Source organism: Cydia strobilella, chromosome 17 (genome assembly GCF_947568885.1).
Source record: "Cydia strobilella chromosome 17, ilCydStro3.1, whole genome shotgun sequence".
Lineage (NCBI taxonomy): Eukaryota > Metazoa > Arthropoda > Insecta > Lepidoptera > Tortricidae > Cydia > Cydia strobilella.
This window is the reverse complement of record NC_086057.1, coordinates 5,303,130-5,328,726: the sequence shown is the minus strand read 5'-3', so window position 1 is coordinate 5,328,726 and position 25,597 is coordinate 5,303,130. Positions and strand designations below refer to the sequence as shown.

Sequence of the window (25,597 nt, the reverse complement as noted above, 5' to 3'; positions counted from 1 at the left end):
AAATAGCCTTGATATTCACAGAATAGTATCAAGAAACAGATAATTATGTTAGACCCACGTTTAGAATATTAATTGTGTCTGAGTGACACTCACGTCATGCTAGGGCTACGTTTGGTTTGCTTGGTGTATGTAAACATCACACATATGCTACTGTAGAAGTGTAGAATATACATGTATTTATGTATGTATAAACAAGAATTTGAGTGGGTACGCCTGACTAGCAGAGTTATATGCCACACAAGTTGGGACATTTGGTCCAAAATAACAGTAATTGTTTATGGAGATACAGGTTGCTACACGTTACCGATCATTCTTATTGATCAGTCTTATTTGACAGTTTAATATAAATATTCTAGGCTGAACTAGCGTTACCTAGTTTGCGTTTGTAACAGCGCCATCTTTCATGAAATTTGGATATCAAACTAAATAGTAATAGTATATCATACAATTATTAGAGATTGAGGGAAACATACACATACGTATGGACATTTTTACCTATTCACATTTTAGTACGGAACCCTACAACGCCTCAATATTTAGTAGGAATCGCGTTGAAGTATGTAAAGCTTACAGTTTATAGTCAATACTATTAGCTACTAGAGCCTCTGCGAGCTGTCTTGTTCTAATAATTTCATGAAAATCGATTACGACGATATGTAACTCGCCAAGTACCCTGGGCGAATAGTGTACATACATAAGCATATTTGTAGTATAAAGAGGTATATTTACTGATTTGTAGACGGTACCTTTTTTCATAGTGTTCTGATTGCGGTTAAATAATAGTATACAGTAGTTTAAGCTAGCATAGTAAGTACCTAGCATAGAGAAAGAATGTGGAGTTCATTATTTCCGTAGCATGCGGAGTAGTAGGCAGCGTTACAGCAAAATTCTTGAGATGCGACCATCGAACCGGAGTGTTGAAATCAGTAGCCCTTGGCAGTCTGAAATAAATTAAACAAGTATTAGAAATTTCAGTAAAGGAAGAGTAAGAATAAGTAGCTTTAGAGTCAGTTTTAGCTGGGCAAAATATCAATATTTTTCTCCTTACATCCATTCGCGGGGGCGCGTCATTACTTTTAAGTCTTGTGAAGTGTATCGAAATATGTGGGTACTTCAACAAAACCAGTCTGCATTTGCCAGGGGCGCAATCACATGTACTCTCCCGAGTTTCGGCAATATTATCGCGATATAAGTAAGGAAGTAAGTAAATACACATTATTGCGCCACAAAAGAAAATTTCAATAACAAATTTACAATGTAAGTAAGGGTAGCAGCAGCCAGTCTTATCGCTGTAGGCGATCTCTAATAATAACATAATAAAAATTAGCAGTCATCATCATCATCATCATCATGTCAGCCGATAGACGTCCACTGCTGGACATAGGCCTCCCCCAAGGCTCGCCACTCCGACCGATCCTGTGCCGCTCGCAACCACCGAATTCCCGCGACCTTCACCAGGTCATCGCTCCACCTCGTAAATTTGCAGTATATAAACGCAAACACCATCCGCTCTTCTAGCTTTAGCTCTCTTACCCATGTCATCAAGACTGGATACCCATGTAGAACGTAAGCACCAAGAACGACCGGTAGCCAGGTAATGTAAGTACTTACATACAGTAACAAGGGTAACATAATCATACCAGCGTCTTTATATATTGTAGTCAAGACCATGCATATTATTCGGATATCTTGCAACCTCAATAGGATCCAGCGACTCAAACATCCATGGGAAATTTCAGGTTTTATAGTCAGTGCTTAAATTTTTCCAAAATCCAAAAAAAGTTTGAGAATCTTAGCCTTACAGGACTCATTACCATAGAGTTAGGTTACAAATAAGTTAGAATAAGTTATTTAAGTCTACAGAATTAGCATAAGGTATGTAATGCTGAAGACAGTTTTCATTGCTCTGTTTTTTCACCGGGGACTCACTGCTCAGATTTTTGAAATATTAATGTTAGACTTAAGTCATGAATGTTTTAGCTTATAATTAGTTTTGTATTTATATAATGAGACAAAATACCTTTCATAAATAGAAGCATTCAGTAGATGTACATTGAAGTCAGCCGGATGGACGAAGCTGTGGCACGGGGACAGTACTCCGGCAAACACTGAAATTGAAAATGTAGAAAAGTTAGTTAAAGTAGGGTATATTTATTAGTCTTATTAAGTATTTATTATTTATAAGGTAAGGTCTTCACAGTTTAGTAAAAAAAAAAAGAAAGAATAATCAGTTCAGTTTTTTTTGAACTATGGAAAAACAAGATTTTTATTATTTTCTAAGGGCTTAGTTTAAAAATTGCGTTCTAAGTAGCATAGTAATTGACTCTACTCGTACTTACTAGGAAATTGACGAAACTTCCGGAAGAACTAAGTAAGGCAGCACTGGAAATTTTTCTCCGTCCGACTTGAAGTACCACCCGGCCGGCAACTAGGTTGTTTGCTGAAAAGTTCGGCATATAACGGTAAATTTATTGCAATAAGAGGAATATTGTGATCAGTAAAGTAAATGAGTAAGTAGTAATATTTAACAACCACTCAAATAAAAAAAATGTCGCTCACTCCAAAAAAGTTAAGTTGTTCCCTTTAAAATGATTAATGCATAGGCAACTAAGAAATAAATTGTGGCAACAGATAGTAGTGTTTAAGAATGTGTTTCTGAAAATTGCTTCCAATATTTAAATAATCAGCAGGAAAAAAGAAAACATTTATTGTATGACAGTAAGCAAGTAAGTAAAATATGTTGACATTATTGATAAAAAGCCTTCTTGAATGGAAAATGGGTTGTGCTGACAGAAGGATAATAGGTCCACATATTTCAACATCAGCAAACAGCAGCGGGTGCCTTTTTCAGAAAAATACATATTCATTACTAGCAACCTGCCCTGACTTCACAAGGGTTACACAAGATTGTATACCTAAACTTTCTTTAATATAGGCGAAAACCACATCAAAATCCGTCCAGTAATTTTAGAGTTTGTTGCGAACATACATACACACAGACAGACACAGCGGGGACTTTCTTTTATAAAGTGTAGAAATCAATTGCAATAAACATGCAAAGAAGCCTGTCTATTTTTAGCTGATATTATAATTTTTATAATATATTGCACTTTCAAGTTCAAAAAATATTATTTCACAAAAAAAATTGAGCCAATTCATCTTTCTAGAGCGATGGCACTTTCAAATTCCATATACAGTAGGACCAGCTAAGAGTATTTTTATGGGTACAGAGTTTTTATACTTACTTTTAAAAGTTTCCACAGCAAAATTTCAACTTCTGTTTTTCTTCAATGACAGTCATGTATATCAAGCACCAGGAAACATTTCAATAGAGTTTTCAGCTTGCTGGAAAAGCAAACATAGTTTGTAAGCCTTGTTGCAATACGGAGGGAGTAATGGAGGCCTAACAGTACGTCAGGTAGTGTAAGACAAATTCAACATGTCATTTTTTTTTTTCTCCAATACCAATTTTACTTTGATTCTTGTCAGTTTGTCAAAAAGAATTGTGATCATGTTGTTGAACAAAGCGAAACAATAAGGCAACGTAACACGTCAGTCATAAGCATTTTAAGTAGAATGATAAAAATTTGAGACTCAAAAGTTAGTTCGTAACAGTTTGCAGTAATTTGTCTAAAAGAAGAAACAAAAACATAACCTTACCTTCGCATCAGTTTCGACTTTAAATCCATTTCATTCGCACTGTAGGCTCATTTCTAGACATCTGTTGCTTTGGACTATTAATAGATGCACTCGTACTTATTTGAGGACACTGGGAACACCGTTTTTGACGAGAAAATTCACTGTTTATTCCATAATAGTTCCATAATACGAGGTACTTCCATATTGTTCGACGATTGTAGTATATTTGTTCGATTTCGCGAAAACTTTACGAAACCCTAGGAGAATATTCTTGTCTTATAATTCTGTCATTAAATTTAGCTCAACGATATAATTTTGCCTTCATAATCTGTAAAAGTATCTTTGAAGAGAAAAAACTACAATAAACATATGTCAAACAACAGGATCCGAAAAATGGCGGATTCGCGGCAGCGAAAGCATACCATAGACAAAAAAAAATACAATTTAGCGAGCTAGAAGAGGAAAGAGCAACGTTCCATCTTTCTCTAGAAATAGCTTATGGTTTGAAATTATTAAATCAATTATTGAGTTATTTATGTTGTATAAAAGCGTTTTTACCATTCAAATGATTTTACATAAAAATTAAAAACTAGATGATAAAATATTAGCGTTTTTGTTTATTTTAATCTTAATTTACTCGCGCCATCTGTAGGGATCTTATATCTAAGTCAGCTTCACGAGCTATAGACAAGTTATTTTCGAATTCACTCTTTGAGTCCGACCAATTTGTGTGGGTCGTGTTTGGTGTATTGTCAGGATTATTGGAACGTGTTTTTAATTTCGTCGCATAGTGTATGCGTGCGTGTTGCTGTAGTAGTAAATGTATGTGTGCGTGTGGTCATAGAGAATGACGTTTATGAAAAAAAAGCGAGTTCACACGATCGATTTCATTTAGTATCGAAAATAATAAATAAATAAATTGCCATTTTCATTTACGCAGTGAAAAATAGATTTCCTTTGTTGATAAATTTTACCAAATTACAAAATTTTGAAATACATGTAAAGTTAGAGCCAGCTAGTATCGTACTTTAGACGTTTTTTGAATTGCAATGATCAAAATAATTTGTAGTTGACGGTTTCTTTTATTATTGTTTTATTCCATATTTTAAGGTTGATTATTATTATTCATCGATTACTATAAAATATCCTTCATCTTAATATGTAATTGTTTGTCAAAAGACTGTCTCATTTCAAACGTAGACAGAGAGAGTCATACTATCTTTGTCTTGCACTAGTACTCGCACCCAAAAGAAAAGGATGAGTACAGACAATGTAGATTTTCGGATCGGGAAACGACATTATTAAGTCTGGTTTACATTCCTGTACGAGCTACAAGCCGAGTCATGAGACGCGAATGTAAATCCAGCATTAGAGTGAGTAAGTAAGTAAATGTCAATCGTTAATGGTATTGCTACTTGACATTGACATGTTATAGTTGAGTATTCGTATATTTTGCTAGTGTTAAGAAAAAATAAAGAAGATAATTTCTAAAAATCGATCGAATCAAGCGCGGGATTCAATTTTTTTTTAAAGATCCCTCCACACTCATTCGTGAAGCGTAGTCTGGAGCGGCTTATGGAAGATAGCTTTTTGCGCATACATTTTCGAGTTTGCCGCCATTTTTATTGACGAACGTGACTTATCAAGTTATACTTTAGAATTTAAAAGGAAAATACGCATCTGAGACGTTTGACAGTTGTTGTCGAATGTCGGGAACGTCTCGTAACTGGGTTAGTTTTTAAAGTTGTTTATTCATAATTTTTTTTCTGTGAGTAGTGTTAATGATTAAAATCCTTTGTGAAATAAAGGATATGAAGAAGTTTAGATCGGATGCATGTGAACAAAGTAAGGTCAAGAAATCCGGATAATTCGTAGTTATAATCAGTCATGTCGGTCTTGTAAACGACGAACTTTGTTTTGAACAGAAATATGCTATTAGGGAGTGTTCTTAGTGAAGTAAAAGGTGTTTAAAACAAATACGGATGCAGAACCTATCTCGGACAAGGTTCATAAATGAGTGAAAACGCGTATTTGAGTGGGAAATAGTTATTTCTAGTGCGCCAATTTCATTGGTTTTCCTTGTTGCGGTCTTAAGAAACTAGTGTACCAGTGCATTTTGTTAACAAAAAAATCATGTGGGTTCGTTCATGTGCATCAGTTAAGTGTAACAGTGCGAGGAATGTTCATAAAAACACGTGAGTACAAATATTTTGACGAACTCGGAAAGTCGGAACATTTATAGGTTATGTTTACATATTAAATCTGTTCATATTACATAAGGTATAATAATGATTTGCATTACAATTCAAATCCTTGAAACATTTCAGAATTTTAATATACAGGCTTGTTGGATTTTCTATCTACATAAATTCTGACTAAGCATTTTCTGAAGAATTCTGTAATAGTTTACTTGCAGAAGTGTATATGTAGATATTTACGTTCGGATTTGGGTATTCTTATAAGAAATAAAAATCTTTTAGTTATTAAGGTTTCGTACCCAAGGGGTAAAGAACGGGACCCTATTACTAAGACTCCGGTGTCTGACTGTCTCTGTCTGTCTGACCATCAGTCACCAGGCTGTATCTCATGAACCATGATGGCTGGACGTTTGAAGTTTTCACAGATGATGTTTTTCTGTTGCCACTATAACAACAAATGCCAAAAACAGAATAAAATAAATGATAAAGTGGGGCTCCCATACAACAAATGTGATTTTTTATTTGCCGTTTTTTTGTTTTTTTTTTGCGTAATGACACGGAACTCTTCGTGAGCGAGTTCAATTCGCACTTGGCCGGTTTTTATCTCAATATGTGCGTAAAACACGTGGAAAATAAAAGAAATCCAAAAAGTGTTCCTTTGAAAGCCATTGCTAAATTTGACCAACCTCTTAACGCTATGATAGTCTAGTGGTCTCTAGGGCAGACAAATGTATGGGATATATATTCTTATAAGATCCGAGTTCGAATCCCACGTAGTGAATAAGTTTTAATTTTTTTTTACTTTCTTTTGCGAACTGGAATTAATTATTAGACTTTTTGCAAATTTTTTTGGCTATGGTTTGGATCATTTTAGAACTAAATTTTATACAGTGTTTTAGTTCCGTAGTCTGTTTCTTTTCAAAAATTTTATAAAATTTACTTGTACCAGTTATATTGGCTATGCACTTGTGCAGTGTTATAAAACAAAGTCAGTAGGTACTTAGTTCCAAGTTACTTAGAACCTAGGATGCATAGGAGTCTAATAGTGTTATGATTCAGGAGTGTGGTTTATTGTGAGTGTGTGCATTTTATAGTGTTAATAAATAGTGATTACGTGTTTCCAAGTGTACAATACAATACAATACTCTAGTGTAGTGGAGAATGTGAATATTTGTGCTGCCGATTTGTAAAAGAAGAAGACACCATGGACAGTCTCCAAGGTGCTCGTGTAACCAAACAAGACAACCACTATTTTTCCTGTTGCCACCGTCATAAGGACCGCAGAGAATTTCGAGAGAATCTATGGGATAGGAGATACCGACCAAGAAGAGAACATTCAATAGAAAATTTTTAGTTTAGAAATTTCGATTTTTGTTTTATTATATTTTATGAGGTAGGTAAAAAAAATAAAAAAAATAGGGAATGTTTTCTATTGTAAATTTCGATACCCCATCTAACATGAAGGGATATCACTGTTGTATGTTATAGTGTAGCGTAAGTGAGATGTTGTAAGGCTAATTAATAATCATCGGTAGAAATCAAAACGAACACTATAAAGATATGTTTTGCAGCATATATGGTATATGATTCATAATCATCATCATCATTAACATTATAAGTGTCATTGGGTTTTTTATTTATCTATTTGTATGGTTGAATTAGTTTGACTGGTCAATGGGCTAGTTGTATAAAGGCAATGTACGAATACAAATAGAGTCAATATATAGGTATATATATTTTGTTTTTACATGTATGAAACGCATTCCGGATTTTAGTCCAGTTTTTAAATAAGTGACATGTAGTTTCATTAAAACAAAATTTCCCAGTATTAAGGTGATGAGATCAGAATTCTATGATTATTGCGTAATATATTATAGGGCCCTTGGTAGAGGAATTGTCAGACAGTACAAGCAGCCATATCAACTATCTGGGGTTGAAAGTAGGATGGTTGAGCGCATCTCAGAATTATTTTTTTCATTATTTGTATGTACAGTCATCTATAATATTCGCTCATTCTCTTCCACGATTTCTCATGACTGAGGGTCGCGAGGTCGCGATCATCTGTGGTTGTTCTTTCGTTCACCCCAACCTACCACTGTGCAATGCCATCTTGTTAGTTGGTGCTTGTGCAGATCCTTATCCACTATCCTTAGTACAATTTCGCCTAGTATTTGCTTACAAAATTATATGTAAGAAGGGTCGTTTTTCTCTGCAGGTGACTGAACATCTCCAGCGTTGGTTTGCTGCGTAATGAGTTGTTAGTGTTGCGTTTTGAACAACATTGTTGAGCAAAAGATACGGGAATGGGTAGTGGGGTTTCGTCACCGACATAGCGTTCGGTTGAGATAAAAAAATAAATAAAAAAAAACTAGTAAACCGTAAAAAATAAGTTAAGTAAATGCATTTATTTCCGCGTGAGTCAATCAATCTTAATAATTGGCCAAACATATTTACAGATAGTAATTAATAAATAAGAAACAAAAATAAAATTATTAAAGGGTAGGCTCGGAACCTAAGGGAATGGAACCGGAACAGGAATGCCTAGTTTTTTTATAGTAAAGAAAAGCGAACTTTTCTTTTCATGCAAAAGATCATTTAAAATTTATGCTAAAATAAACTTAAACTAACAATTGCTTCAGTCGACATATGACTAGTTTTAATTTTTTTTGGGGATATATATTTTATTTGTGGGCATAATGGGTTAGTATTGGGTTAGGACAGGATTGTTGTTTTTTTTAAATTGTTATTATTCAAGTATAAATGTAATAATAAACTTAAGAATTTGTTAATTTTATTTTGATTGCTTATGGAGGCCTTGGCTGGCTGTAATCGATCAGTGAAAGAGTGAACGAGGAAGGAAAGTTGTGATTTGAGTGCTTATACTTAATGTTGTGAGTATGTAAGAATTTATATGAGAGATGATGAATGCAAAGTAGACGAATGTATTTATGTGTTGGTAAGAATGGATCGATGCAGATAGACAAAGGCTAGAGAGTAATCAGACTAGATTTGTCGGATTTTGCAGGGGAGAACAAAAAAAAAGGGGGGGGGGGAGCGGGGAACACAATTAGCCAGAAAAATCTTATCAGTAGGTTAAAATCCATTGGATTAGACCCATTCAAAGGGTAGTTTTTTGTGGCTAAGACTATACAAGGTATACGGACGCTCAAAAATCTTACACACCTTATTTTGGATGAGGTATATCCGACATCCGACATAATTTGATGGGCCGTGAGCGTCTAGAGGGACGAGGCTCTTTTCAAGAGTTAATTAAATACAATTAATTTATTGGTTTCGTTGGTATTAGATATAATAATAAACAGTTCTTTGATTTGGACAAAGAATGCTTTACCGTATCATGTTGTGGTACGTATTTGTCAATTTAAGTTTGTTTATATAAAAAAAAAAAACACCCAAGCAAACTTAAAGGTTGGTATATTTTATTCAAATATAAGACATGCGCCGAGAAAACGTGGCTGGAGGTGATAGGGCAATGAAATTTGGTTTGAATTTCTGGCAATGGAGCTTGAAGGTTCCGTACTTATAAAAATTAAAGGTCTCTTCGTTTTGCATGGAAAGTCTTTGCTGTCTCATTAGATGCTCTTCTACGGAGGGGTACGGCGCATAGAGGGAAAGAATACTCGCCGCGGCCGGGATAAGCTGGCAAGGACGGGTTATTAGAACCTATCGGATTCACAACCCGGTATTTCTGGCGGAGCGAAGTTTCTGGGGAAAGAGTCATCATTATTCATTGACAGTGTTCTAATGAACTAATTTCAGAGCTGAGTCGCTAACAGTCACTTAGTATTGGAATACACATCACACGTTTAAAGAAGGGGGGAAAATTTTCCGACTAATCTAGAGGAAATTAATTTTTTTATTCATGACTAGAAAATAGGTTAAAGTTTTCCATAGCACACGCTTGTGATCCATTACAAAAACTTGAACCTATTGGGGGCGGCTGTGACTGGCCAGAAGCCTATTACACAGTAAAAAGCTTACTTATCAATATAAAACTTACATTTTTAGCCTTGAAGCAAAGTTCGTTTTCGTCGGTCTTTTCCATCGCCGGTTTTCTTCATAATTTCATCAAATAGTCTAACAATAATAACTTGTAACACTGCTTCCACGGTCTACGATTTATCACATATAACTTGAGGTTAAATTAATTACTAATTCGCTTAGTAAAAACACAAAATACAAGCAGAAATCCGCTTGAGAAAATAGAAAATATATTGACATTACGATTGTTTGTTGACATTGAGGGTGACGTAAGTGACGTAACGTTCCAAAATCGTTATGAAATATAAAGTCCAAAAGGTGTGATAGAAATAAAACGTTGCCATAATTGAATTTTAAGTTTTTATATGTTTTAATACAATATGTTAAAAATAAACATGAAATATTTCAAAACGGGCATCATTTTGAAATAACAAGCTAAATAAGAAATCATCTAAAAATGGGAAATTGTCAGCACAATGGAGTTTGACAGATTTTAGAACATACCGTTTTCGTTGTCATGTGTGCGTGAAAATCGTCTTCGTTAGCATTATGGGATTTGGAGCTGTAATATGTTTGACATAAAGCTTAGTAATCAAGGCGGGATTATAGGCATGTGTTCGTGAGAAACTCTTGGTCGCTACTTCTTCTTGTGTGAGTAAAAGTCACCTTCGTGAGCATTAATAGATTTGGAGCTTTAATATGTTTGACTTAAAGTTTAGTAAGCAAGACAGGAGTAACTTTTTGTCGCCGCTTTTACAGTACCACACAAAGGCAATTCCAAGATCGCACCTGCAGAAATGCCTACGTAGGTTATTTTGGTAGCATTAATAGATTATGATTCTTAATATGTACTACAGATGACTTAACAAACAAAGTAGGATTTAAGACTATTCCCTTTTGGAGTGTGTCGCTAGTTTTACGGTTTTATGGTTTAATAATTGCTTTCTCGAATTATGAAGAATATGGTCTTTAATATGATGGGCGTAAGACATAGTAAACAAACCAGGGATTAAATCCTTATCTTAGTAATTAAATTCGTAAGATTTATTACCATATTATTAGAATATTTTAATTTGCCAGCGTTAAGCGATTGTAAGCATTAAAGTGTCGGACATATGCCTTTCCTTAATGGTAAACAAACCAGGACTTATGATCTTTCTTTTTAGAATATGTCGCCATTTGGCCAATATAAATAGCTGGAGCGGGGCAGGGGGGATTCATTAATTTTCTATCCATCAAACTAGCAGTGTCTCTGGCTTCGCGCGTGCATAACTTTCGTAAGTGAATTTACTCTGTCACTCTGTCCATTTGTATAGCCTAGCTTAGAGCTATCTAAGTGAAGTTAAACTTGGGACATTGGATCTGTGTTTGATTGTACAAAGATAGACCTATCTCTGTGGAATTAAGCCTGGACTATGATGGAGGATCTTTACTTACCTGTTTGATTTATTTTATTGTGAAGTGAGGTTTCCTACGCTGTCTTGTTCTTAGTGCCGTAAAGCTATGCACAGATAGTAAATATCGTGCATATCAGGGACTTAGAATGGTGTCTTGGTTTGATTTTACGGAAAGCAATTTTCGTAACGTCGAGCTTGGATAACAGTGAGGGAAATTCATTTCTCTGTTCGGTTTATTTGTCCAGATTAGTTACATAAAAGTGAACTTAATTATTTTAGTGTTTTGCTATGTAGTGCTTTTACTATTTTATAAGCCAGATCATTGTTTGGACAGACTGTTTGTCCAGCCAAACATCCAGTTCCCTTGCGGTGTTAAGAAGTGGATGATTGGGAGTCTTTGTTCCAAGATTTGAGGCTCTTGGCATCTCGTTTATATTTACATAAGAGATGAACCACCTCCCAGGTATCAGGGTCCAGCTGTCCGATGAATGTAAGGGCATCACGTGCGTGCCATTTCGAGTAATCGAAGCTTATTGCAGTCGGCAGTAACTGATCCCCGGTCTTCTATTAAATATACTTATATATTTCGGTGCTCCGGTTCATACTAGTGCTGGCTGCAGGGGAAGATTCTGTCGCGACTGATGTCATACACTTACAGTCATAGTCTCGGCAGAGCTTCCAATGTAGGTAGTGCTGGTGTGTTCTAAGGGTGCCGATCCACTGATAGACACGGAATAGGGCGATTTACTCTATACCACCGGGCTTGCGAGCTTGTATAGGGGGGAATCACATAACACTGGCCGATAAGTTACTATATCTCAGGGTCGCCTCCTGAACTGTACAGAGAGTTAGGGATACACTTGCGTACATGTCAAAGCACTAGGCCTATGGTAAGTACGGATTGTGCTTTGAGTGTACTAGCTAGGGCTCCAGGTAGGTGTAGGGTAGAATCACACACTATTTATCGAAATCTAATCTGGTTGGTATATATTTCTCTATTAAAGACTTTTAATATGGCTTCATTATCCTAAAAAGCGTACGTGTAATAGGCAAGGGGTTTAATTGCCTAGATATTCCTATTTTATAATGTATCTGCGAAAAAAGGTATTGTTGTATATAAAATCTTATACTATTTGTTTTATTTTGCTAAAATTTCTAGTGTTCTGATGTAAAAACGAGGTACTGAATATTTCATTCTGGTTTCCAAGGTATATACAAAATAAATTCTTAAAATATCAAGCTGGGTTTAGGTATACATACCGTTCTGGAATAGAAGAATGGTTTGTTTTAGGGAACCCTTGGCAGGCAAGAGCAGTCCAATGGGAGGAGTCAAGAGTGGAATAATGCTCGACTTGATATTTCTATTTCATAAAATATAGTAAATGATCTTAGTGCTTCGTTTGTGCGTCTAAAGACTAGAAATACAGTCTATTCTTTTAGTTTTGGGGATTAGGGAAAAGGGATCAGTATCCCTAGCTTTTGAACATGAAAAAAAATAAGTAATTTTGATTGATTGATGATACTTGGCGCTTCTTTCATCAAATCATCTAGGAATGCATAGGATTGCGAAGCGTTGGTCATAGCCCGTCTGGCTACAATGTTAGGATAGGTGACCCGAATGATGTTTTGAAACGGGCTAAGAGTTTTCTGACCCGCATCGAGCATGCGAAGCAGTACGTGTGGACTCACACATCGTTTAGAAAGTGATAGTATAATTATAACTTTCCTAAAAAGCTAGGGTGTAAATGGGCTCATCCCAGGAGTACTGCTTTGTATGTTATCCCGAAGACTTAATAGGCGTAGCGGGACTTCACCAAAAACATTTTTAAACTCATTTTTCCAACAACATTTTCAACCTCATATTAACCATATATGCTGCATTTACCTAAATAACATCATATGTAGTGAACCTTCAACAGCATTTACTTTACACGAATAGATTTAATAAAAATGTAAAAAATTTTACGTCACTACGCTCGAGATTCCATTTTAGAATGCATCACTACGCTCAGCATTCAATTATGGAATCCTTCGTTTTGTTCAGGATTCTATGTTCGTCCTCGCCGTCAATACGTCATCTTGCTTCCTTGTGACACAGTATACTATTTCTACTCTTGTAACTATTAAAATATTCCTTTAATTATTCCTTAGCATCATAATAAAATATATCTTTAATACCATAAATATTTATTTCTTAAAATTTAGGTAATAATAGTAATAGAATCAGAGTTCAAAATTTAGCTGATACTCATTAAAGAATCTAGGGTACCGCGGTACACTTCGAGGGGTCCTAACTATTATCTAGACGATCACATGGCCAAATTATTTAAGTAAGTAAGTGAGTAAAGGGTTTATATAAGTATATATGTATTTATTTAGAGGGTTAGTAGAGGTGTTTGTATGGGGAGGGTTACAACAAGTTGAGTCGATGCAATTTCTAAACGCATCGTTGACATTTCATACGTCAGAACAGAAATGTCAACATTGTCAACAAAATTTTTACTTAAAAACACTTCTCACCGACTCACGTAAAAATCAGAATTTCCAGTGTTTTCTGTTAAAATAACGTTAAAAAAATAAGTGATTCCAGTGATGAAGATGATCTAACGTCTGTGGATGTTGCACTTTCCTCGCTATAGTGAGGGGAAAAGTTTTGTGTTACACACGGGTGCAAATGTATTTTACTTCTCGTGTGTTGAAGCACTCGCTCCGCTCAGGATTCTATTTTAGAACCACTCGCTTTGCTCGTGGTTGAACTATAGAATCCTTTCGCTTGCTCGTGTTTCAATTCCACACTCGCGGGTAAAATACAACTTTGCACCCTTGTATAACAAATAACTATTTTGGACTTCACCTATAGTTAAGTAAGACTATTTGCCGGTATATCAAGTAGTTATTTGATTATATAAGTATTGTAAGTATATAATGACGGAATACACAATCACATCACATGGTTTCCAAGTACTTACGATAATGGAAAGGAAACTTATTTGCAACCATGTGCGCGTAAAACACAATTGTCTTATTTAAATAGCAACAATGTAATGGATCCCATACTTATATCGAATGTAATTTAAGTCATTACGATGATTTATTGATTTGTTGAGTTTATAATGATGAGTTTATGGCCTTTCAACCGTCATGTTATTATGAAAAGTTATTGTTTATAACCTAGCCTTATTATATGACTCTGACACGTGTATATGGGCTTTTAACTCTTGATCTTGCTTTTCCGGTTTTCTGTCTGGCTGTCTGCTCCTGATTTACTCAAATGCCTCTCAAACGAATAAGTTTGATACAAATTATAATATTAAAATAACGAGTGCGAAGAGGCTCCACTCCTTTATGAATGCTCTGAAATTGCGAATCTATAGTGAATCGATAGTAAGACAAACTGTCACACGAAACTAAGGGTAGCTATCCTATCAAAAAAAAAAATCAGGCAACACATCAGGCTCATAGATACATTAATTAGGTATAATCTTAAAAACTAGCAATCATTTTTGCGACACAACAGTTTTTTACTGCGTCACATATTTTGGTGTAGGATTCGGCAGATTCACACGGAACCATCGAAACACTGCTGCCAGAAATCCGAGTTCACGATGGTCCAATGGATCTATAGGATAAGATAATTTTTGATTGTCGATGTCGAACTGGGCCTGGGTTGTGTTTATGCGAATATCTACTATACATCCGCCATATCCTTTCCAGGACCGTGGCAACCTTCATGGCTGGTGACCAGGAGATCCTCATCCACCAGCTCGACGACCCGACGCTGGAGCATTTCGTGTTTTATGACCTCATCAAGGCGTTCTCGCTGCAGGCGGACTACTGGCTCAACGATCTTGAGAGTTATCCAGAGGGACACGTCATCATCATGGACATTAAGGACTACAGCCTCAGAATGCTGCCCAAATGTAACATAATGTTCTTTAGGGATTTTCTACTTTTTTTACTGGTAAGTTCGAAGTTATAATATAACATTCATAGTTGGTCTTTATGGCTCAGACATCATAAGCCTAAAAACCGGCCTAGTGCGTGATGGAGCACATATAATGGAATGGATGAAACCATTTCTTTACCCTTGAACTGGAATAACTTCCGACGCGCACACGAGATGTTCTGTGACTTTTAAGGCATCTTTTAGAACGCTAAAAAAACTGGATACGAGATTTTAGTATTTTATCTTGTATATTCGTTATATTATAATGTTGTTTTTATTAGCATTACGAACGTTGATAATAGCTGTTATCGCATGGGTAAGGCGAGCAACTTTCAAGCCATACCAATGAGTTTTCATCAACAAAATCATTTCGTATTTAGTAGGTTTACCACTCATTTCATGTGATGTTGAATAAAAATGTTCTATTCTATTCTATTCTATTCATTTTTCCAATCCATTCAGCCATTTTAAATTTAGAGCAGTTCAAAATCAACTCAAGATTATGAAATTTTCGAGCGTTTTCTAATAATTTGTTAGACCAAGTAGTGAAAATGTTAGACTATGTTATATATTTGTAATCTACTCACAAAGCCCTTCCATTTGGTACCCCACATGGTATGTTTAAAAGAAAAAAGTTAAAAACTGTACTACCGATTTTGTGACGTCACAGTTATCCCCCCCCACACTCGGATCTTAGAAAGTGACAATTCGTACTCGGTAGACTTTACTGAACACAACGATACCACTTGTCGGTAGTATACTGTCCAGTCACATCGAATGGTGTATTAGGCCCTCTGGCCGCTGTACTATTTAATTTGAAACGTAAAGTAGGTACCTATTAAGTTCTAACTTAGTAAACATGGCGGTGTTGTATTACACTGTAGATACAACTATAATGTTGCATGTTGCAAAGATCTGTCATGTGCATACAGATAAACACACACATCCTTTGACTACAAAATGAAATGTTAATTCTCAGCGCACATTACACAAGCCGCATTACAAGGTCCTTGAAGGAACAATCTATGTACATCTCTTCTGTTATCTTATTCACGGTCTAATTAGCAAAATAAATAACTCATAAAGTTAATTTTCTATGTCATATAAATTATGTTGGTATAGTCGGACCGCGTTAAAGATGACTCACGCTAGACCGGGCCGGGGCCGGGCCGGAGCTTACGGCGCTTTGTTCTCTATGGAAAGCACCACGTGATCACCGATCAGCCGTCATAGAAAATGACGTGTCGGGCGCTTGGCCCGGGCCCGGCCCGGTCTAGCGTGAGTCATTTAACTTTTCATGCCAAGTGCTACGTCAAAAGTATGTATGCGCCGCTCCTATATATGTGGTGGGTAAGCATTTCCCTGCCACATCATAATCATAATCATTTATTCCATTTATAATCATTATGTTATTGCTATGCATTTTACAGCTAGTGTTCATATGAACTCTGTTAGAGCGTTTTCAAATTTTCCGATCCGATATCGGATGTAGGATCCTACATCCGCGTAGTCAGGTCGCGGGGGCGCGCCCGGGCGCCGGCTTCAGCGGTCACGCACACTACAACAAGCATTATGCCTACACATACGCACACAAAAAAATATTATCAGTCCGACAGCTGACGGGGGGCTCCGACATAGGTGAATTTATCGGAAGCGCCTTTCCGATATCGGATGTCGGCCTGCCTGCCTACGACGAAAACAGCTGCAGGAGAGTGCCATTGGCATTAATATATTGGCATTGGGTCTGCTTTTTTTTATTTGTCGTTTTTTAGTAATAATGATTTATTAAATTCATAAATAAATACAGCGAAGCACATATATCTTACATTTTACTTCCTTCCGGCATCCAATATCGGATCGGACAATGTGAAAACGCTCTCTCTCTCTCTACTCGTAGCAATGTACTTAACTAAAAATTAATACTAAAGCAATTATTATGGTATTACAACATTTAAATTTAAACGAATTTTTATATGGCATGCAATATGACACGTCTTGGTAGTGAAAAATCATTAAGAAATTTAAAAATTATTAAAAATATTTTTCATTTTAACTAGGTTACAATAGTAAATTGTGCAACCATGGGGCGTAAGTCAAATATTGCAAACGAGAGTATAGTTAAATCGCGACGGCTTGACGGAGCGATTTATAGACTCGAGTTTGCGATATTATTACCTACGCCCCGAGTTACACACAATGTTTTTCATCACACTTGCGATACAAAAATGAAGTTTAAGACAAAAATCTGTTAATTATAATACTAGAAACTTCACAACTCCCTTGAGAAACCGCTTTTTCTATAGTTCCCGCTAAGCCTGCGTGCAATTCCATATTTACTGAGCGAGTGTGATGAAAAGTAATTGGTTTTTAGTGGTTTTAACGTCGACATCAGTGCAAGCTTACCTCTATCGAGGCTCATCATCATCTTCCTAGTGTTGTCCTGGCATTTTGCCACGGCTTATGAGAGCCTGGGGTCCGTTTGGCAACTAACTCCAAAAGATTTAACGTAGGCACTAGTTTTTATTAAAGCAAATGCCATCTGACCTTCCAACTCAAAATGGAAACTAAGCCTTATTGGATTAGTCCGGTTTCCTGACGATGTTTTCCTTCACCAAAAAGCGATTGGTAAATGTTAAATGATATATCGTACATACCAAGTTCCGAAAATCTCATTGGTACGAGCCGGGGTTTGAAAGTCTCATCTCATGCTTTTACCAGAAGGCTACCAACGCTTACGATGTTGTTAACGTTTCGGTTATCGTGTTGGAGTCTATGAAAAAAGAGTCATCATCTGCGTTCTTTATCGTTTTACGGCCACTTGCACCGTCCAGGGTTAGCCACTAACTCGGAGCACAGGGTTAAATTATACTGCTAACGCCGGGTTTAACCGCTTAACCGCGAGTTAGTTGCTAACCCTGGATGGCACAAGTAGCCCTTAGAGTATCAAACACATTTTACATATATCACTTTGTCTGACACGGCGGAAATGCGAAATTAAAATTTAGTTAAAATTCCAACAACTCAAAATGATGTATGCCAGCTGAAGTGTTTAATATTTTGCATTGCAGGAAGCTATGCCAGTCCGAGTGAAGTCCGTGAATGTCATCAATTACCCGTCGTACTACGAGAAACTTTTCGCACTAGTCAAGCCCGTCCTGCCGGCGTACATCATTGATGTTGTAAGTTGAGATCCGAGCTGATCTGAGAAGGAAAATGGGTAAAGCCATTAAATACCTACTGAACTCCTTCCTTTGGTACTTTATTTTTTATGAAACTTGACAGCCGCTCAAAGATGGCGTTCTCAACGATGATATATTATGGTATAGAAAGGATGCCAATCTCTTATGGCAGAATTGTTGCAAAGTGACCGCTTTCAGCTTTAAATAATAGTGCCTAATCTCTCCGGTGGCGCTAGTTAGGCTCTGGGACATGAGTATAACATGAACCATATAAGGCAATAAATAACCCGACCAAATTACGTAGGTTGTTTTTGGTAGTATTTCGGTGTATGGTGGCGCCGCCTAATTACTGTTTTTTGATGGACACTTCATACATAGAGATTTGGCTCCTTTATATAGTCTCCATGAGTTAAAGCATTGTTACATTTTTCTTCGCAAGTGTGATGAAAGATAAAAATATTGTTTTTTGTTAAAAATTTAAAGGAAAATTTTGTGGATTGCTCTAACAGTGTCGTTAAGAGTCCCCGTCAATTATGGATGGTATAGAAAGGATGCCAATCTCTTATGGCAGAATTGTTGCAAAAGTGACCGCTTGCAGCTTTAAATAATAGTTCCTAATCTCTCCGGTGGCGCTAGTTAGGCTCGGGGACATGAGTATAACAACAAATAACCCGACCAAATTATGTAGTTTGTTTTTGGTAGTATTTCGGTGTATGGTGGCGCCGCCTAATTACTGTTTTTTGATGGACACTTTTCATACATAGAGATTTGGCTCCTTTATATAGTCTCCATGATATATTATGTGAACAGACAGTTGCCTTCCTCATTACATCATGCCTAATCAGAGCACAACAACTGCGTGTGCCGTGTGTGCGCCTTAAAATGCTGCATAGGGACAAATTTTCAAGCGGTTTCAGTTTCAGCCTAGCGAGTGGAAGCTCGTATAGACCAAATGTAGCGAAATGTAAGCGCCTGTAAGCGCGTTGCGCCGAAACGACTGTATACGCGCAGGAAAAACACACACACTTTGTTCCGTTAATGCCGGTGCAAGCAAAGTTAGCTGAGACGGACTCCATCAGAGATAAATTAAGAAACCTTATCTTACATTTCAAATTAAATCATCGCAATAGCTGAATTCGACATTTACCTGCACGGAACAAACGTCGGTTCGTGTGGCCTTGCTTGCGTAAATGCTGTTGCTGCTTTTTTAACAATGCACAGATGCTAATGTGTACATTGTGTACAGAGGTCACAACTTGTTAGGACACATCAAATTCACCTAGGTCAGCCTAGGTTTGCCTTGCAAAGTCAAAGTCATCTTAAACTTTATCATCATTTGGAGTGCTTATCCCTTGAAGTGGCAGGAACAATTTACGTCATTTAAATTTGGAATTTGATTAATTAAAATAAATCACTATTTGTTATGGCTTTGAACTGATTTTGAGGTCGTAACCTTGAAGATCGCTCATGCTGAATATTGCATGTAAAATGAAATGCGTTAGATGCGCCCTAATCATCAAAACGATCGTCAAGGTCGTATCAAAACCCGTTCATAACCATAACATTTTATTGATTTATGTACTTTATAAGTATAGTTTGCTACAACCGGCCGTAAAACTTAAAGTCAATCCCCTCCTCCTCGTAATATGAATAAAGGCAAAACAAAGAGTGTTAACTGCTAGGGCGTACCCCAGAAGCGACGCTGGAAATGGAGATGCGAATTATGCGAGTCAAGAAGATAGTGCTAGGGCGTCCCCCGTAAGCGACGACATGGATGACAAGAACAAGAATTCGCATACCCAAATACAGTCAAACATTAGGCTGGCCACGTGGAATCTCGGCACCCTTACCGGACGAAGCCAAGAACTAGCAAAAATAATGCAGGCGCGAAAACTTAACATATGCTGCCTACAAGAGACAAAATGGAAAGGCTCAAAATCACGGGATTTGGGACTTGGATATCAGCTGATATATCACGACACCACCAACACGAGAAACGGAGTAGCCGTGGTACTGGATTCGTACCTGAAACAGCGTGTAATTAAAGTAGACAGAAAAAGTGACCGACTTATAGCTGTAAAATTGGCCATGGACAGACAACTCTTATGTAGTCCATTATTTATTTAGTTTTTAATTTGACGGTAATTTTCAAATACCCTTTTTACTTATCATAATTTGTATTGTTTTTGATTATCATTGTTGACATTTTATAATTATATTTTTGCATGCCAAAATTATTGACGATCATAATATAAATATTATAAATTCATATAGATTAGTGTAAGAATAATTTATACTGTAATTTATCATTATGAAATTAATAAACTTAACTAAAGTATCAAAAATAAAAATTTTGACCATAAACTTATTGATTGTTCAGATCAAGTTCCACCCGGACCATAGCAGCTTGCACAAGAGCGTCAGCCAGCAGTACCTGCCGTCGGAGTACGGCGGCGAGGCGGGCAGCATGCGGGCGCAACACTGCGACTTTGTCAAGAAGATACAAGACAATAGGTACTTACTGCTTATGTACGGAATGTCATTCTCACCTCAGAACCTGCACAAGAGCGCCAGCAAGCAAAGCCTGCCGTCGGAGTACGGCAGCTTTAACTGACATTTTTGCCATTAGGCGGAAAAGAATCGCCTCCATGCTGAGACAGGTGCGCGGCAGCGGCAACAGTCTTCTTCGGGTGTTGGCCGAGCGCCTCGACTGCCCTGTTACTAAGTTTTCAACACACTTGCTCAAAACGACGTTTTTATTCCACCGATTTTTGGCTCATAATCCTAGATATTAAACACGCGTGCTCTTTCAGTGTATTATTCCACTCGCGCTTTTTCATTATATTATCCGGCTGAGTTAAAAAGCTAACTGATTGCTAATAACATGCATGGAAAGGGAGCCTTCTTTATTTGGTCGGACTGGCGGGGACGGGCGCGCCCGACCGCCTGCCGGGGCGAGCGAGGGCCGGCCGGCAGTACGAGCATGACAGATGAAACACACAATACTTAAGGTAAGGCCTGAGTGGACGCTCGAAGCGGAGCGTTCGGCGGGGCGTGCAGCGTGGCGTCGGGCTCACAAGTGATTTGAGCAGCGTGCACTAAGGCCGCTCCTATACGTTTGCATTTGTTTAACATGCACGCCGCACGCCCCGCCCCGCTGCACGCCCAACTCGAGCGTCTACTCAGGCCTTACACTAACTGTTTTAACTATTAATATGAAAGTTTCTTCTTTTCTCGCAAGTGTGTTGAAAAACGTCGTATGAAACGCGTGTGCATTGGTCATTACACACATCGGCTTTCTTATTGCGCGCTCGCTTACAGCTCGCGCGCACAATATCGCCTCGTGTGTAGTGACCAACTTAGCACACTTGTATCATAATGTACTATTTGGGTGGAGGTGGCTATTGGGAGAGCGAAATAAAGCATGGCAACCTGCGCTCCTGGTCTCCTAGTGGCCACGTCTAACCAATACCTAGCTTTTAGTTTTTACCTAGCGATAGATATTTTATTAGTTGTTATGTTATTAATTACTTTAGTAGTTAACATAGTTTTTAAGAAACGATTTTTTCTGCTCTAGGTATACAGCACAACCACGGTTTTCTTGAACCCACGATTTTTGACCACCACGCACATATGAAAGGTTAAAGAATGTGTCACGCTAGAACGATCCGGCCCGGGGCGGGCGCCCGATACTCACTTTTAGGGTTCCGTACCTCAAAGGGAAAAAACGGAACCCTTATAGGATCACTCGTGCGTCTGTCTGTCCGTCTGTCACAGCCTATTTTCTCCGAAACTACTGGACCAATTAAATTGAAATTTGGTATACATATAAACAAATGAATTTTAAACACGGGAGCCACTTTTGGGTAAATGAGAAAATTAAAAAATGAAGTTTTTCAAACTATATCGTGTTACATATCAAATGAAAGAGCTCATTATGAGAATCTCAAATATATATTTTTTATAATTTTAGGATAGATAGTTTAGAAGTTATTAATAGGAAGTTGAAGAGCAGAGCAGAGAAGTTGAGCCAGGTACGATTCGTGACGGTTATTTTATTTAACTAAGAGTATTATTTAAAAAATATTAGGCTCGTTGCGGATATCATCATTGGTATTTTTGGGACGAAGCATGTTTCTGATTTGCATTTGTAGCCACCGGACGAAGCCTGCGTTGCGGATTTCTTACATATAACTAGATTATAATATTAGATTAATTTTCCACTGAAATTTAAACCTATAATGCAGGGAATAGAGTTGATTTTCTTTTGTTAGAAAATTGAACGAAAGAAAACAATTGCAACAATTGTACCCATAAGCCCAATATGTATTTAAGATGTGGATAGGTATGTGTCTATATTCATATCATAAAATTAATATGTTTTTTTTTTCAGAGATTATTTCAAAAATAAGAATCTCTGGAAGGCTGACTTGAAGAAGAAACCAAAAGGAATTGAGAGCGCAATGACTGGATCATTCAAGACACTATCTATTGACTAGGCTTCAGACATTTCTTTACTACATATATAGGTATATAGGAGGACCCCTTATGACCATGAAATAGGATCATAATGCCCAAAGGCCAACAACAGTGAAACGGTGAAATACCTACGTGTAACGCACAAAAATATATATTTTAACCGCCCAAAAGTTAACATTAAAGAATACATTGTATCATTTAAATATTATGAGGCTGGGCTAATTAGTTCACTTGTACTAAAATACTTAAAATAAGCTTTACAAAGCAATTATGAAGTACCTAAGTACTGTGAATTTGATGCAACACGCGTTAGAATAAATATTTTTTTTCCTTAAATTGTTCTTTATTTTTACGAGTCTGACTTGTAATTATAATAATTATTAGGATTAATAAAAAACCGGCCAAGTGCGAGTCGGACTCGCGCACCAAGGGTTCCGTACTTTTTAGTATTTGTTGTTATAGCGGCAACAGAAATACATCATCTGTGAAAATTTCTACTGTCTAGCTACCACGGTTCATGAGACAGCCTGGTGACAGATAGACGGACAGACGGACAGCGGAGTCTTAGTAATAGGGTCCCGTTTTACCCTTTGGGTACGGAACCCTAAAAATAACTAGTGATTCGGTGTTGTATGTATTAGTTATTTGTGCTTATAAAAGGATTTTCTTGATAAATAGTTACATTATTACTGTTGTTTTTGTGAGTCACTACATGGCCTAGCCTCTGGCCGTTACATGGGGGCCTAGCTAAGATGACAAACGTAAATCGACAAACACCAAAATGGTAACAATATTTGGCGACTGTATCAAAACAAAATGTAATTATATTTTTGGTGTGTGAAATTTGGCCTTTTTGAGGTTTGATTAATAACTGACATTTCATAGATATGGTTACTTATAGGTCGTTGGTAAAGAATTTGCGCGATGATTTTATAGCTAAAGGGAGCTGCGTTTTGGGATCAAAACTAGTCCTGACGACTGGGTATCGAAATTTGCTAGCATAAATTTAACTCTGTCAAGTTGACAACAAGTCAAAACTTGATTGGGGCCTATGTACTATGTGTAGGACGCCGGTCGTCAGGAGGACAAATTATATTACATTTTTATGCTTCATGCGATCAAGCCTTTTTCAACCAGCCCCTAGCTGCCCGTAATATTCTTACCAACCGCCTGCCTGTTAGTTAAACGGTAGATCTATAGTCATTACATTCCTTTTTTAGTTTAAATAGTATATAAGTAGTTTCGAATGTATGCAACTCTCTTTTAAAGATGAGGTTGAGGTTGGTTGTGAATTTATTTATAAGGAAAAATCAGCAGTTAACCCTGTGTATCTCTGTATTAAATCATTAAGATGTCTCGTTAATCAAAATTGAAGTATCTTTTTTTTATTTTGTAGTAATTCGTAGGCAGGCAAAATAAAACTAATCAAACGGATGGGATCAGAAGAATCTATTAAAATTCAAAGCTGTTTTATTTCCTTTGCTGCTCTAACATCCAGTGCTCAAAAGAAACATAACAGTATTTTCGTAAATAGGAGGTCAGCCACACCGAATGAATGTCCAAACGAGTTTTTTGGCCTCAATCGGGTGACCTAGCGGCGTCGCAATTCAATATAGTCACAGACCGCGTCCATTATATTATAAATTAATGAATAAAATAAAACATCTTCTAATATAACGTGGGTAGACTGGATATTCTTGAAGCAGTATAAGCTTAACCGATTGTATCCAGTCTGCTTGGGAGAAGACCCTAAGAATGTCATAAGAGAAAATGTTATACTTAGCATTAAGCATGACTTCGATTCGAATCAAACTTTTTTCTTTTTTTAAAGCTTTGTAAAAATAGTACCATCAAAAAGGCGTTTTCCGCTAAGTCGTGATACTCGTGATAAAAAAAATCTGGAACTCATCTAATTAATTAACATCTAAAACAATGTAGGTACCTATAGGTACAATAGACAATTAGAATCCTTCAGGTGCCCACGAGTACCTTGTACCTAATATCCATTAAAAGTACAGAATGAGTTTCTGATGTTTTTATGATGATGACGTTAAGGACTGTAAGCGTGTTTCACCAATTGGACGTTTTATTTAATGATAATAAATGTGTACTTAAATGTAGACTTTTTACACATTCTTAAAATAAAGACACCATAAATTTAAAATTGTTTTATTTGCACCCTATACCTATCAAAACAATATAACAAACACGCTTAAACAATCACAATTAGCAATATAATATAAAATAACCAAACATAATATTTACTAAAACTTACATAATTACTTGTGGTACGACCAACATTTTAGGACCTTACTAGTTTTGTTCTTCCTATAGGTACCTACCTACAGTCGCCATCAGATATATCGGTGCTCAATATTATCTGAACACGCACTCTAACGCTTTGTTACGGCGTGTTCAGATATTTGTCAGCACCTTGGCCGCTTGGCTTGGCGCTTGGGCGCTTGGTCACAGAATAACTAATGATTGGTTGGCTGGATATCTGATAGCGACAGTACCATGTTTTTTGACGAGACTAAATAAATAAATAATGTTCTTGTTTTTAAAATTTTAAAGTGCCCTGACGATTGCTCACATTTTTTCGGATAAATTATGATAATGACAATATTCGACGTGATAATATCGAGTTTATGTTACAGTTAGGTACCACGAACCAAGCTCTGATCACGCTAAATACATCTACCGTTAAATAAAACTATGAAAACGGATTATATCGCGTATATTGAATTTCTAATACAT

General features: G+C 36.8%; 1 protein-coding gene and 1 long non-coding RNA gene across 2 annotated transcripts in view; one reads left to right on the top strand and one right to left on the bottom strand.

The window, feature by feature from the left end:
- LOC134749033 (alpha-tocopherol transfer protein-like) overlaps nt 1-24,944 on the top strand; it is a 42,250-nt gene extending 17,306 nt beyond the window's left edge. The window contains exons 4-7 of the mRNA XM_063683927.1: nt 14,951-15,197; nt 18,251-18,361; nt 20,742-20,875; nt 22,755-24,944. Coding sequence (XP_063539997.1) covers nt 14,951-15,197; nt 18,251-18,361; nt 20,742-20,875; nt 22,755-22,860 — 598 coding nt within the window. The 3' untranslated portion in view covers nt 22,861-24,944. The remainder of the gene's footprint in view (nt 1-14,950; nt 15,198-18,250; nt 18,362-20,741; nt 20,876-22,754) is intronic.
- LOC134749038 (uncharacterized) lies at nt 2,340-3,997 on the bottom strand. The gene is made up of 3 exons (XR_010128452.1): nt 3,661-3,997; nt 3,246-3,345; nt 2,340-2,440 (listed from the first exon to the last, which is right to left on the bottom strand). It is a non-coding gene; the product is annotated as an uncharacterized LOC134749038 (long non-coding RNA).
- Nucleotides 24,945-25,597: the final 653 nt, after the last annotated feature.